At 47.6% G+C, this 16,177-nt stretch overlaps 1 protein-coding gene across 1 annotated transcript; it reads right to left on the bottom strand.

Moving 5' to 3' along the window:
* Positions 1–1,255: 1,255 nt before the first annotated feature.
* Positions 1,256–14,926, bottom strand: LOC144728992 (uncharacterized). The gene is made up of 5 exons (XM_078608829.1): positions 14,623–14,926; positions 10,226–10,345; positions 8,871–9,060; positions 7,831–7,975; positions 1,256–5,302 (listed from the first exon to the last, which is right to left on the bottom strand). The coding sequence occupies exons 2-5, from the start codon at positions 10,329–10,331 to the stop codon at positions 5,108–5,110; spliced, it is 636 nt and encodes a 211-aa protein (XP_078464955.1). The 5' UTR covers positions 10,332–10,345; positions 14,623–14,926; the 3' UTR covers positions 1,256–5,107.
* Between the last annotated feature and the right edge of the window lie 1,251 nt (positions 14,927–16,177).

Raw genomic sequence — 16,177 nt, 5'->3', positions numbered from 1 at the left:
CTTTGAGTGGAGGTAGCCGCTGATGTAACGCAGCGGCTGCCGCGGAAGGTCGCACTCCCCCGTCTCCCCCACCCGGCTGTCCCGCGACTCCGTCTCCCCCACCCGGCTGTGCTGCGACTCCGTCTCCCCCACCCGGCTGTGCCGCGACTCCGTCTCCCCCGCCCGGCTGTGCCGCGGCTCGAACAACCGATGGCATCGCCGGTCGCACCCGTGGTGACGTGCCGTCCGTTGGTGATGACGCGGCAGGTACTATATGCCCGCCGTTGGACTCGATGCCCAACCCGGCCACGCCCTCAACAGCAGCTGCGGCGATGGCGGGATTTTCAAAGTGGTGCTCCGTCGAAATGGCGGGAAGGCGCTGTGGTCGCCGGCTGCCATCGCCCCGTGGCGGTCCAGCAGCCCCCAGCTGTGTGATCTGGTCCAGCATGGCGGCAGCGGCGTACGGCAGCTCCGCCAGCTTAGCATGCGCCTGCCTCAGCCTCTCTGTCGACGGCTCTCCATTCTCCTGTTGCTGCGGTGTGGACGCATCCGACCCCGACTGCTCCGTGTTTTCTTCAGCCGTCCCGGGCTCCCTGACTGCAACGGTGTCCTTCCCCTCCGGTGCCCTGACTTGAGCTGTCCGGCGCGTGTCCATGTTCGTAGATCTTTACTTCTGACACCAGATGTAGTAGAGTTCACGACTCTTGGACGCCGGAGTTGGAGGCACACGGGTTTATTCACACAGCACAGTTGTGGCATACAACACTAGAGGAGGTGTCGGCCCCCTCACCCGGCTAGCTGGGGATACACGCGCTAGCTACTTCCTAGCCTGCCTCCTAGTCCTCCTCTAACGGGCTAGGGGAGGCTATCTGGCCCGACACTGGTAAGTCAGGCCCGGTACCCTGAGTCCCAGACCAGCGCTGACATGAGCACCGGCTCTGGATCTCGGGACCACACCGCTGGCTCGGTCCTGTTCGGCCCTGATAAGAACGGCGAACCAGGGGAGTCCAGGGCTCTAGCTAAGACGTCTTCAGTCTTCACTGGTTAGCTTAACAAGAACCCCGAGCCCTCCGATACATCCCCTTTTATACCCAACCCCCCGCTGAGGGGTGGGGCCCCCCCGGGGTGCCTGGCGCGAACGTCGTAGAGAGCACCTCCCCGTGCACTCACGTAGCCCCGCCCACTGTGTTTGTTTGCCATAAGCTGCCATGCATAACGGGCTCTCTCTCTAACACCCCTACACAAGTGTAATGAGCGACTTCCGCGACATGTCGTGTAGAGGGTGCTCTCTTCTTTATTCACATTCGGACACACCACAGGCCAACCTTATCCTCTTCCTTCTCCAAGTACACACATAAATATTAGCATCCCTACAGGCTACACATGGTCGATTCCACAGCGTGGTTCCGTTCGCCCACTCCTGGCCTCGCCGCTGGTTGATGGCGCGCCGGCGAGGGTGGTGGAACTTCGCAGAAAATCTGCCATGTGGCCGAATGACGGAGAGAGATGATGGCGAATAGCGACACAGTCCGGACGCAAGGCTCCCCACACCGACCATGAGTCCTCCTCCGCCTCCGCTTATATTGCCGCAGGCGCGGATTGTCTCCGCCTCCGGCTACGCCCTCTCGTGGAACCTTCTAGCCGGTTCCCGGAGTATCTCGGCCAGTCCCGCACTTTACCTTTGGCCCAGATACCTCTCCCTTTAGGATTGGATGATGTTTAAAGTGGTGCCTGTGCTTCCATTTTCCAACCAATAGATGTCACTATGTCATTACACAAGCACATAAATCCTCTTTTGAAGTTTTAGACCGAAGGTTTAAAAATGAGTTGTGTTCGAGGAAGTTGTCAATTTAAGAAATGGGGGGTGGGGGGGCTATTCTATTTCTTCCGAAGCTGCCAGCCCACAGTACTAGTTACTGCGTAAATCTGCAAGTGATGCCGAGGGGAGTCACCTCCGAAAGTCTCAATGGCACCGGCACTGGGCGCTCCCGTTACGACTCTGCAAGCCTCCCGTTGCATGCTCACTTCAAATGGCCAAGGTGCCTTGCTCGCACGATTCCCCTAGACGTTGTCACTTGACCTCAACTCTTCCCAGTTCAAGAGTGTATTTGTTAACGCTAGATTTATAGAAGTTGTCAAAATTACACGTGATCCAATATGCTGTTTAAGTGGTGGTGTAAAAAGCAAGTGATATCATGTATACAGGATAAGTTATGCATTTGTATTCTCTTTACATTGCTCTAATTTTCAAGCATAGTGGTCTGCATTGGTTAACATTTAAGCAGATCTCAGAGTTAGGCTACAGCTATACAGTAGTTGTATTACATTTTTAATTTTAACTTTCATGACTACAGGAATTAATATTATTTGGGTCTTTCGGTAAAGTCAAGTAGATAGGTTCAAAGACAATAACAAAAAACAAAAACTACGAGGTTTCGATCACAACACAAGCGGTCGCCTTCAGGAAAAGGGGAGTTAGCTTCCAAAGGCAAACTATTAATAAGGGTTTGAAATGGGGGGAGCCCAAATGTCAGCAGCGAATGTTAATGCAAGTGGTGGGCAGCCAACCCGACGGTGGTTGGTTTTCCACCAATCAAAGGGCTGCCAAGTGAAAATTAGCATGTTAATGAGAGATTAGCATGTTAATGGTAGATCGCAGAACCACAACCGAGGGGTCGGCGCGTGAAGAGCTGTGTTAGTGTGAATCCTGTGAAAGCGCAAGTTTGAAATGGGCGTAAAGCACAACATTGGAAGGTGGTAGGATGGGAACATCATAGCCAGTTATGACTTAAACTGGTAGATAACATCCTTCCAATGATTGCTCAGTTTGTACCCATCTTCTCGATTGAAATTGTGTCTGTGTCTATATATATGGATGGCTTCATGAACGAATCTTTGTTGATAGCCAGTGGGCTTGCAAAGTACCTTCGTCTTAGATAAATAAATTTCGTGTGAGCCCACCGCATTAAAACAATCAGCAGCCACGGCCGAGGTATTGGTCCTACCGTGTTTAAGATCTGCCTTATGTTCACGAACACGGTCCGAGACATGTCGCTTAGTATCCCCAATGTAACTACTGCCGCAGACACAACTTAGTTTGTAGTTGCTGGGGTAATGCTCGTCAGGGATCACATCCTTCACAGATGGGATTAGATCACAAATGTTATGTACTATGTTAAATCGAACCTGGATCTTTTGTTTGTACATGATTTTGGACATCTCTTGATTGACCCCTGCTATGTATGGCAAGGTGATGGTTTTGATTGGGTCCTCAGATGGTTCTTTCTCAACGGTTGGGGTGATAGCTTTATGGATTGTGGAGTCTGAGAGCTTGGTGTACATGTTCCAGTTCACTGGCTAGGTGATGACAGTCGTAAATACACCGAGCTCTATGGTATCGAGTTTTGATGAGGGAATTCTTCTGAGATGGATGGTGGTGGGAGTCAGGTTTTAGATATGCATCCGTATGGGTGGCTTTCCTGTAGACAGTGTCCCATTGAACCATCTGGTCTCTTTTTGATTAGAACATCCAAGAATGGTTGCTTGGTGTTCTTTTCCACCTCCATAACTGGCTATGATGTTCCTATCCTACCACCTTCCGATGTTAGTTGTGCTTTACGCCCATTTCAAACTTGCGCTTTCACATGATTCACACCAACACAGCCTCTTCGCACACCGACCCCTCGGTTGCGCTCTGCGATCCTCCATTAACATGCTAATCTCTCATTAACATGCTAATTTTCACCTGGCAGCCCTTTGATTGAGGGAAAACCAACCACCATTGGGTTGGCTGCCCACCACTTTCATTAACATTGGCTGCTGACATTTGCGGTACGCCCATTTCAAACCCTTATAAATAGTTTGCCTTTGGAAGCTAATCCCCCTTTTCCTGAAGACAACCGTTTGTGTTGCGATCGAAACGTCGTAGTTTCAGTTTTTTGTAATTTTCTTTGAACCTATCTACGTGACTTTACGGAAAGACCCAAAGAATAGTAGTTTCATTGCTGGGTATAATGATTCATGCTATGGCTATGAAAAAGATTGCCTTAAAGATAGGGCTAGGGTAGGGGCCTGGGCTTTTAAAGTTATAATTTGAGTTTGTACGATGAGTACGAGTGTTTTTGCTGCAGTTACTTTACTTATTTTGTTTAATTGTCCAGGAGCACCACCCTGAGTAGTAGGACTCTTTTTTCAGGAGGGTCCTGCAATGCGTTTTTTATTTTGAGAAGATGTCAGCCAGTGTCCCTCGCCTGTAACCATCGGATATGCAATGGATCCAATAAAAAAAATGTCATACAATTTGTGAGTGTTTATACAAGAGCCATGAACCCGGGTACCTGGAGAAAACCCACGCACGTGAGGGGGAAACATTATCCCTGTATCTATGGAAATAAATGGTGATTAAATTTCGATTTAAAGCTTTCGTGACTGCAGGGATTCGTCTTCTTGGTTCTTTCGGTAAAGTCACGTAGAAGGGAAGTAATAAAATAATACAAATAAAACATAATTTTATTATGTTTTATTTTTATTGACTTTACCGAAAGAACCAAGAAAATGATGATTATTCCAATTGCTGTACCGCCATCTCCTGGCAAGTCAGGGGATGGCTCCTGCTCGACGCCGACGGGGAGTTTCACAGCATTAGTGCAATCAACCATTGTCATGACCATGGGTGAAAGTTATTGCTAAGGTGAGGGCTATGGATAACAAGGTTACCCGTGGTCATGTGGATTTTTCTCCCGGTCTTCTGGTTTTTCTCTCCACATTTAGAAACATGACTTTACAGTATTTGGCTGCTATACATTTGCACATGATAAGCCACTTCGTTGAGCTATTATTTACGGCCAAGTCGCTTCTGAAAAAGAACTAATACCTCAGTGGGCCTTAACTGTTAAAATAAAAAGAATAAAAATAGTAAACTACCAATAGGACTAGGATTACTATGAGGACTAGCTTATTTTTAACATTACATTACACGACATTTTTCACGTCATATCCCGTTACCCTCGTCACAGTGCCCATCAGGACTCTTCTCGGTGAGCCTTAAACCACGTGTGTTTCAGCTGGGAAATATTCACCAGTCGACCTCCTGATAGGAAAAGGAGATGAGCGAAGAATCGCATCAGCGTCAACGTCCCAGAGCGTCCCTAGGCACGTGCAGCGTCTCCATCTGGGCGAGCAGGAATTCACGCGTGTGGTCGCACAGCGACTCGAGGTGTGCCTGCAGCGCCGACAGCTGGATGTGCGCTGTGGCCAGCTCCAGCTGTAGCCGCGAGTTCTCCGCATGCAGCGTGGCGTTCTCCGCCTCAAAGTCGTTGCACCGCTACACACGACCAACGGCAGCACAGCAGAGGTCAGAAGGATCGGCGTCGCGTTACGCACACAACCCTACGTGAATGTGCGTATGTGTGTTGAACTTCTTTAGCACCGTATGTGGCCGACCGTGCTAAATTACAGGAGAGCCTCCTAGAATCTGCATTCCCGGTGAAACTTTGCACTTGGTTTTGTTTTTACTTCATCAAGAGATTTGTCCCAATTGTACTATTGGAGTCACCTCACGAGGTGATGAATCCATTCGGAACTCTCGCACAGCAGCGCGATCGTCCGTGCTAAAGAACGGCCCACCCAAGCAGATATCACAGAGATACCTCTGAGATTTCTTCACATGACCTCTGGTCCAAAAAGTAGGGGACAGCAATTTCCCACCCAAAACTACCCGAGAGAGCAATAAATATTGCATGACAGGATAACTGACATTTTGTTATTCTAAGAGCTGGAATTTAACCAAATTTAGTACAAACCAAATCAATGTATGGGTTTTCATGTGCAGTCGTTAGTATGCAGTCATTAGTATTAGTATGCAGTCATTTATTTTTTACCTACGTGACTTTACCGAAAAAATCTAAGAGTATGAGTACAGTCATTAGTAATTGGGCTGAGACCTTCAATTCGCTGCAATTACATGTTAGAAGCATGTTTAATTACTGACAACTGCCTGGATTCAAACCCAGGATTTCCAACTAAGTGCTCTGACCTCTTAGCCACCTGACCAAATTTTATTTGACAAGAGACACATCATAAGATTTCAAAGGCACCAACAAGCATGAGTTGTTGGTACCGTACCAAGATTGTTGGTACGGAGAGATCCCCATATAGCAGTGGAGTTGGACTGACATGAGCGGCACATATACTTGTGGTGCCCCGACCACGGAGCAACTCCGCAAGTGCTGCGATTCTCCCCTACCCCTCCGCCTGAGCACACGCACGCACGCAGCACACACACACGTAGTGTCCCAGTGGGGGATCGCCTGACACAACGGGTTTTCATCCGAAGAGCCCCTAGGTGGGAAGTCCCGTGCTTTCCCTGTGCCAGAAAATTGGCCAACCCTCCCAGGACAAATCAGATTGTGGCGCCCCTAAATTGGCTTAAAATTGTATGGGCGCACCAAGGTTCACTGGGCCAGCCACAATGAGTCACGCACGACATTGGGGAAAGGGCTGGGGTGAAATATTAAGCGAGCAGACCAGACAATGAGGGTGGGGGGGGAATCTAGCGTCTCCGACCAAGTACACACTGACCGGGTGTGTATACGCCAGTCAGCACGCCCTCCCAGATTAAACCGGCTAAGTCAGGAATTAATGGGTATGGGCGCAGAGACAATGGGACGAAAAAGAATATAATGTAATGCTCCATGTAAGAACAGAAAAACTTTGAAAATCACAGGTAGGCGCACGATTGGCTGCGCAGGATAATGTAACCCCGGATGGGTTTTTTAGAAATCAAGGGGCATAAAAAAAGGAACCCGAAACAGTTCAAGTCAGTTCTCCTCTCCAACCGCTCGGCCGCTAAGACCGACTCCCTGCGGCCTGCCTCAAGCTGCTCACAGCATCCGTGCGATGCCAGCGAGTGCTGCTACGAGGCAGTGATAAGCAAGGTTTTTTCGTCATCCTCCCTCCAACTATCACAGCGTCCATGCGATGCCGTGAATACAGCTGCGAGGTACGTGATAGAGTGTGTGAGTGTTTGAGGAATTGGATAGTAGTAGGATAGGCTCTGCTCGCAGAAAATGACCTCCGGGCAGTGTAGGGATTTGCGCCGTGAATAAACGTTAGCACAGAGCCTCAGTGTGGTGTGAGTGATTTATGTGTAGAGCTGCTGCGTGGGCGGACACGTGGCAAGAGTAAGGGCAGAGCCGCAGCACGAGCGCTCGTTGAGATAATCGCCTGGAGGTGCGTGCGCGTTCACGCAGCTGCTGTAGCGTTAACTGTTGTGTGTGTAGGTGTGAGTCTTAGTGTGGGTGCGGGGTAGCGTATAACTACCCACCGGCACGCGCGTGTTCGCGCCACCGCCGTAGTGCTAGTCTTTGTGCGGACGCGGATTTGGATATAACCACCCGCAGGCGCGCACGCGTGTTCACGTAGACGCTAGCGTTAGCTGTAGTGTGTGTTAAGAGGAAACCGTTCGCAGGTGTGGGTGTGGTCGTACAGCTGTGTGCCGCATTGGCGTGAGTGTTGGTGTGTGTGCGAGTGAGGACTAACTCTGTACGGCGGCAGGCCAGTAGTTTTTTCATGTCTCTCAGAGAGGGCATTAGCGCGGGGGGACCAATCACCCGGTCGGCGGGGGCCCGGCAGGAGCCAATCGACGCGGTGGAGGAGTGAGTGGAGGAGGGAGTGGAAAGGGCGGACGTCGCACCCCACCTGCCCGGCGAGGGCGGTTGGGTGGACGTCGGCCCCCACATACTCATGTTTCCTGAAGTGAGCTGACCTCTGTGCGGCCGCAATCATTCTATTCTAATTCGGATTTATATAGCGCCCTTTCCAGGGCACTTTAAAATGAGCAGTGGTGGTCACCTCCTCGGCCTGGAGGGCCCTGCGCAGGGTGCCGTGCGGCACGGGCCCCGGCCGGGTCGGTGGGGCGGCCCTACGGTTGAGCGAGCAGCCACAGCTGGCTGCCCGGGGCCGCCCCATGCTCGATTCGCACAGCAGAGGTCGCGATCTGTGCGGAAAAAGCACGTTAGTGGGGAGAGTGAGCCACCACGTTGAGAAAAATGTCAAGAGATCCAAAGCTTCCGATGTCAACGCACTTATCCAACATTTCATACCTTTGTAATAGAGTTCACGACTCTTGGACGCCGGAGTTGGAGGCACACGGGTTTTATTCACACAGCACGGTTCTGGCATACAACACTAGAGGGGGTGTCGGCCCCCTCACCCGGCTAGCTGGGGATACACGCGCTAGCTACTTCCTAGCCTGCCTCCTAGTCCTCCTCTAACGGGCTAGGGGAGGCTATCTGGCCCGACACTGGTAAGTCGGGCCCGGTACCCTGAGTCCCAGACCAGCGCTGACAAGATCACCGGCTCTGGATCTCGGGACCACGCCGCTGGCTCGGTCCTGTTCGGCCCTGATAAGGACGGCGAACCAGGGGAGTCCAGGGCTCTAGCTAAGACGTCTTCAGTCTTCACTGGTTAGCTTAACAAGAACCCCGAGCCCTCCGATACATCCCCTTTTATACCCAACCCCCCGCTGAGGGGTGGGGCCCCCCCCGGGGTGCCTGGCGCGGACGTCATAGAGAGCACCTCCCCGTGCACTCACGTAGCCCCGCCCACTGTGTTTGTTTGCCATAAGCTGCCATGCATAACGGGCTCTCTCTCTAACACCCCTACACCTTCTACGAGGTTCTAAAACTGTTTTATGGTTGTTGCCCGACCCTCAAGGTCCACTCTTGCAGTATTCCACCATGTGGGTTTAGGTTGCTCTCTTTTTCACTGACATCTGGGTGACCATTACAAAGCCTTTATTGGTAACTTGCCCTACATGCCTCCTGCACGGTGTTGTGGTTTCAGAGGGGATGGTATTGTTTCCTGTACCCCGTCGTGCACAGACATCTTACCTGGGGAAGGTATGCAGAGCTGAGGCAGAGGGCGCATCCCACGGAGAGCCCAGCTGAGTAGGCCACAGCCGTGTCGTTGACTCAGCCTTTTGTTTTTCCAGGTTTGCTTGCTCGGCCTGCCTGTGTATTTGGCTCTCTGGTTTCCTGAAGTCCCAGCATGGCTCAGGGAGCCTCTGCTCTGACTCCATCACTGTGAACAGGATGTGGGCTGTTAAGGTTTTTCTGTTGCCATAAAAATAATGACAGAACCAAGTATTTGCATGAAGGAAGCGGAAATGTCTGCTCCTATAACCTTGACACAGTTGAAGGTTAAATGCTGTGATTTAACCTTCATCGTAATGATTCAGAATTTAGCATTTGTATATTCTTGAATATACGATGTTATGGTCGTCTAACCAAGAACACATTTCTTGAAAAAAGCACATGTGAATCTGCTGGGAGTTTACCCTGGGCCCTCGAGGTCAGAAAAAAAAATTCGAACATAACGTGTGAGGCTAGGGTTTGAATTTTGGGGATATCACCTCTAAAATGCATAATTGGAGAAACTCCAAAAGGCCCAAACCAAGATGTCCTTCCTACCTTCCTGGTAGACCAGTGGGTCTAAGAGTCCATAGTTTTCTGAGCAAGCTATTGCCTTCAGCGGGAGCCTTTTGCATGTTGCGCAAAGATCACCCCAGCTTAGGAACATATTCTTCCCAATTCTGGTGTCCCCGGTGATGGTAACGTTTCATGAAACTACTGATGTCTCGATTTCCATGTTCCATCCAGACCTAGGCACGACGCCACACCCCATCACCATTAGAACACGCTACACCCTCGGGGTTTATATGTGTATGTTGAACTTCCTTCGCACCGTACGTAGCCAACCATGCTGATCGAAGGTGTGGGGGAAGGACAACAAACTAAGCACAAGAAGCAGTTCTCAAGAAATTAGTTTTCAATTGCAATTACATCCAAACTTTGTCTTACACAAAAGCAGGAGAGTCTCTCTCTGAGGTCCACCCCATGTTCGGGTTGGCAGGATGCAACATAAAGCAAATACAATGAATCGTTAACCTATGAATAAAAAATAAGCATATAGTGATATCGTTATTTACGTGGTCCTCGAATCCGCCTGATATCTGAATCACAAACATAGACTCTGAGATAGAGCACGAGATGAAAGCTGAAATGTACAGTATACAAGGAAGCATGGAGACATTAATGAAGAGAATCATATTGCGAGACAAAAGAGGAATATGTGGATCAGAGAACAAATGCAAATTAGATGCATCATCTTCACTGTGAAGAAAAGTATATGGGCTTGGGTACGATTCATTGCACAAAGCTATCATTTAAGAAAAACTCATACTTACCAGCACTTTGCGTCATATTGGAGAGATTCTCCAGCAGGTAGCCGAGCTGAGAAGCCTCGAATTCATAATCCTTGAGACTTTGTTTGCTGTTATTGCCGTTTTCCATTTCAGGTCCAGCAACTGTGAGCAAATAAAGTGACACGGTATAATAATAATGTATATCTCAACGTAACGTGGCAAGCCATTAAAAGGGGGCTTCAGTACAATAATACAACTTAGATTTACGGTACAATCATTAACACTACAATTGCATATGTATCTCCAGTTGTGCTCCCTAATCATGCTTTAGATGGAAATCCAGGAACATGCAGCTATAAACAGTAATTCCATATTTGTGGTCTGAGACCACTCTACAGTAATGCAATGTACATGATAACAATATAAACGAATAACATTAACAACATATCTGTTTCACCTCAGGAGCATGCAGATTGTTCACATGTTGCCTTTCTTTGTTAATTAAGCAGAAAAATGTTAAACAGTGCAATTGCATAAAATAATGAAGACTTGCGAGGATTTTTTTATGATTGTTTGGAGACTTACGGAAGTGCATGAGGACAGCAAATTACCGTGTGTGTGATAATAAAACATATATCCCAATAGCACTAAAATCTTAAAATGAGCATTATCTCATGCAGGGAAGGCAATAATCCATATCTTCACTACCCTACTGTGTCTCCTTTCAATAGCTGTTTACAATGCCAGTTCGTCGTTGCGCCTAATGCTGAAGTTTTGCCCTAACTTTAATGCGGTAATGTTTCCTGAAAGAAAGTTGTGTTTAATACCGGCTGCGACAGAATAAAGTTGAACGTGGCTCTGCAACAGAGAGAAACCATAAATGCACTGTGAGATGCGTTTAGTTGCACATGCAACAAGGGTTCTGATTGACTGGATGAGATCTCATGGTGTTATGGCAACGCATTTTCTAATTTCACCATGGATGCTTTTTTATGCATAAGGTAGTATGAAGATGTGTAATCAGTAAACTCGATCAACGTTGATAATTGTTTTTTTACCCTTCTATCTGGCAACAAAACTGACACCTTTTTTACAAGGAGTCATGTTTGCATAGACCACAATATCTGCAGCCATAATGCAAACAAAAAACATAACTCTGATAATATATGCACTGTCCTTGAAGTTGATTGGTCCACACCCGAGACAGCTTTCCTTAGAGCCTAGTCTCACATGGGTTGGATCAAATGACGTCAAAAGGCGCACAACTCAAAGACAATGCACCATCAGAGTATGAGAGCTCGGGTAAGCATTTACATCATTGGAACCTCATTTGCCAGTAAAAAATATGATATTTGTTTTTTTACCCTTCTATCTGGCAATAAAACTGACACCATTTTTACAAGGAGTCATGTTTGCATAGACCACAATACCTGCAGCCATAATGCAAACAAAAAACATAATTCTGATAATATATGCACTGTCCTTGAAGGCCGAGACTGGTGGTGAAATCACCGCCAAAACATGGAACACGCCCACAAGAAAAAGACCACGACCCAGATGGAGATATGAGCTCAGCTCATTTGCAGGAGCCGGATGGGTTGTTGGATTATGAGACCATGAGGGATGACAACAGCCTGTGGAAGCCTTCATCCAAAAGTGGATGGATCATGACTGATGACGATAGTGATAGAAAAGACCACAATCTATCCAAAAAAGAAAAAACATTTTATATATTTTTTAATTATTAAATATTATCTGGCTTTCATGGGAAATACAATGATACGAAGCTCAAACTAAGACGTACCTCATTAAATGAAGGCAGCAAAACCACACGATTTTTGGACACCTAAGGAAATTTTCGTTTTAAAACCCACCAAATAGGACGCGAATAAAGACTGCAATTCATAAACGCTGTACACGATATTGCAACAAGGAGCAGTGAACGTCTGGAGATTTGTTTGCAAAAACTGTGGTCACCAGTCTGTAACAAAAAATTTTCCCCTTAATCCTGTTGCAGCTGCTCCTCCTGCTGCTGCTGCCGCCACATTCGGGGCCCTGATCTCTGAAAAGGCTCTCAGCTCAATGTAGGGAGACGAACAAAAAAGGAATATTGTGCATCTTGACTCTGACCAACAATAAGGTGCACCCTAGTAATTGAGTAGTACAGTGACGTATGTTAATGCTGAGAATACGTTTCTATGTTTAAGTTCAATGTCGATTTATGTGTGTTTGTGGGAGGGCAAATTTGCTCGTATGGAGAGGCTGGCCTCTGCCATGGAAATATGGAATTTCCACCATGGGATCTGAGGGCATTAATTTGCTCGAAACACATACACTGTATTATTACAATCCCTCTTACCACGAAGTGAACTGACTGTAAAAATATATCTATTTATGTCCCTCTTTATGCTAGAATCTTCAATTTCCTCTGCCTGGCTCTGCCTATATTCAATGCGATAGTTAGCCAGTCTAACTCGAACCTCTTGCTTTGGCTATTTCAACTTAGCCTGCATCCTCCCATGTTGTTTATTAGACGTATTCTATTCTTCTGAGTGAAAACTGTGTTCCTCCTCAATCACTCCTGAAGAATAACATATATTCCACCATCACAACCACAGTTGATGTTCTCCTTATACAACCAGCTCATGTGCAGTTTACGAGATGGATCGTAACTTCACAAGACCGTGAAAGATGGCGACAAGCTTGGGTACGATTTCACACAGCAGTGGATTTATCATGGCTGACGACGATGACCGGAGTTGGGAAACGTCATGAGTCAGAATCACCTGACAGCGATAGGGGCTTTGAAAAATGGGCTTCGTTGGACCTTTCAGCGTGATAAAGCTATCCGAGGCAGAGGCCAGTTGGCGCACACATACACGTGGAAGAGCTATTGAGGATGAGCCACTCCTCTTCTCCTCGCACTACCACCACCGCCTCCCTCCCTCTGCTCCTCAATATTGTTTTTTTTTACATCCCCAAATTCTGCACGAACAGAATTAGATTCAAAAACGTAATTACTTGAAAAGCATGTCCAGCACCAGTGTGTGTTGTTATGTTGCAGCAACAGATCAATGTCGCGATGTCGTCACGGCCAACGCTGTAGATGCCACCACACCTCGCATTCTAAATTTAGAGGGAAAAACCGGAGGACCCCCGAAGAAAAATCCACGCGACCACGGGGAATAACATTCAAACTCCAAATATACAGCAGGCGTCAGGGTTGGAATCGAACTCACGGCCTCCTGTATACCAGGCAAGGCAGTTAACATCTTGCCACCGTGGCCCCCTAAGATCTGCCCTAACAGTCTCCCACCATCTGGCCTGAGGTCTTCACCTTGGTCGCCGGACCGACATAAAACCACTCCAATGCCTGCCTCCGCAAAATAACCCCTTAATAAAGCTAATGTAAACATACAGAATGAGACCACTATATTTATTCAGGGAGAGTTTTTCTCAACTTATGTGCGAGTCCAGGAGTCGGCAACCAACATAACAAGTCGAGCCATTTTGTTAGAATTCGGTCAAATAAACTCAATATTTAAAGAGCTGCAATGAATATGTCTTTATACTGGAGGAATCCTATGAGCTATAAGGCTCTTTTTCTCAGATGCCCCCTGAATATGAAGCAGCCGCAGGTTGCCGACCCCAGTGCTAGCCGGACAGATTGTTAGGTGGAGGTACCCACATTGCACCTTACCATAAGTGGATCAACAGCTGGCTTTGTAGCAGTGTTATCATGGAACAACGAAAATTAAACGAATGTTGACTGAGAGTCCAGTGTACAAGCTAATGCAACTATACACTACTAGCATAACGTTTTATAGAGAAGTCATCAACTGAAACGGCCGTATAAAATGTGTAAACTATTTAAAACAAGTTGTCTTTATGAACTATAAAGTCATTAAAGTAAGAAATAAAGCGAGACTGCTTGCTAAGTGCGTGCGCGCAATGCAGATGCGTATTAAATATTTACTCAAACGGAACGAGTCGGACATCCTCAACATGAGCTACGCATTTCAAATTCTGTATTGGAGAGCACGTAAAGCTTTTTAAACATCATAAATAAAACAGCCAATGCGTAAAAGTGTGATCATCGGTTTAGTTGTTTAAGTAACAAGACGAAGTTTTTTTTTACTACAAACCCTGAAGGCAAGCAGCATGTATGCCACCGGCAATACGAATCACCCAACGCTGCGTCCATGTTTACGCAGACTGGCGAATGCCGTGGATGCGCTTACTCGAGAGGTCACCCGCAAGAACCCAGTGGAGCGTTCCAAGCCATCAAGGATGTTTTTATGGGAACAAATCCAGCTGTGTAAACTATTCGAAGCCACTTCCCCGATATCACAGGAGCCAAACTCTCACATTCTTTGCATATTTCCTACGCGTGTTCGACAAAAGAACATATACAGTAATTATAATGTAAAAAACCTCACCTCCGCCAAATGAATCCCTCGATATCTTAGTTTCTGGTCGTTTTCAGCGCGGCATCTCTTCCTGCGCAGCACGCTCGAATGAAAGAGCATCCGCTGCTGTGAAAGAACACAGAGCTGGCGGAGAAGGGGGAGCGCCGGGCGCTACGGGGCGGGAGGGAAGTTGCCGTCCCTCTGGTGAAGCTGCGCGCCGCGTTCCGTGGCTCCGCCGCTCTTGGCGTGAGATGGAGAGGAAATGGCTTGCACACTGGGCCCTTGTCTTCCTGCGAGGACAGGCTCTGCCAGCCAGGCTTGACGCTTCCCTCGGAGGAGGGATGAGTGACGCGCAAAGAGCACGCTCAACCTCGCCTCCCGTTGCTTCTGTTGATCATGAACCCAACCCGCGTGTCCAATTTTCACGACCCGTGAGCCGGGACTCCTCCACTTAAACTGATTGGCCCGTTTTTTGAGGCAGGAATTTTGCAGCTATGCAGCAAGGAAGGAGGAATTCCAGGAATAAAAAAGGGCCAGTGTCGTAATTTACTCGACCCAACGAAAAACCATAAAATGTAAAAATGCAGTGATAAAATGCACACCGGTGCCCTTTTTGTGATACTTGTTAAACAGGGTGACTTGTGGGTGTCAATTAATCTAACCAATATATGTGGGAACTCTACAATGTTTTCATATTGTAGGAAGTAGTTTTTCTTTTGCAGGAAACGGGGATTAGAGATGATTATTTCGCATAAGTATGCCATCACTCACAATAATTATTAATACCACTAGATATAAAACTTTTTTTTATTTTAATAGCCAAGACCCACTGAGCTATATTGCTCTTTTTCAGAAGCGACTGGCCACAAATTATAGCTCAACAAAGTGGCTTATCATGTGGAAATGTATAGCAGCCAAATACTCTAAACGCATGGTTCTAAATTGTGGAGGAAAAAAACTCGACGACCGGCTAATAATCCACACTACCACGGCGAGAACATGCAAACTCCGAATATACAGGCGTCACGATCTCCAGTATACCAGGCCAGGGAGACAACATCTTGCCACCCCGGCACCCCTTAACTTTTTGTCCATCCACTGCTAGATGAAGGCCTCCCCATGCTGCATCAGTAATGGGGTTGTTTGACCATACTTCACCATGCTTGCCGTGATGGAATGGTGAAGGTTTCGTTTGCCACAGATGTCAACCATGCCCAAGATTTGAACTCAGGTATCCGGGTTCATAGGGAAGTCTTCTAACCGCTGCACTACCTTTCCACCACCACTGATAATACCGTGCAGCTAAGAGCAATGCAACTGCATATCGATGTCAACGTTTGTTATGTTAGTCGTATAAGTAAAACACTCGCACACTATGAACGTGTAACCAGTGTAAATGCATGCTCTGTTCTTGTTTTGAGTATTCGGCTGGCAGGAAGCTCCCGAGAAGCTGCTCTCTCACTTTATAAACACCTGCGTAGAGACCAACCAAGCAGAGTTCATACACCAGGGCTTTAACATGTGCGAAAATACACGTCAACACGGTTCACTTTCCTGATGGAGACATTACACCAGGGGCTTCGAC

This window comes from Lampetra planeri, chromosome 30, assembly GCF_965212315.1.
Source record: "Lampetra planeri chromosome 30, kcLamPlan1.2.h2, whole genome shotgun sequence".
Taxonomy (NCBI): Eukaryota; Metazoa; Chordata; class Hyperoartia; order Petromyzontiformes; family Petromyzontidae; genus Lampetra; species Lampetra planeri.
This window is presented reverse-complemented; position numbering and strand designations above follow the sequence as displayed.

Coding starts and splice junctions, on each gene's coding strand:
- LOC144728992 (XM_078608829.1), bottom strand. CDS start 10,331: ATGGAAAACGGCAATAACAGCAAACAAAGTCTCAAGGATTATGAATTC. Junction 9,061..10,225: donor CAATATGACGCAAAGTGCTG/GTAAGTATGAGT, acceptor TCCTGTTCACAG/TGATGGAGTCAGAGCAGAGG. Junction 7,976..8,870: donor GCTCTGCATACCTTCCCCAG/GTAAGATGTCTG, acceptor TTTTCCGCACAG/ATCGCGACCTCTGCTGTGCG.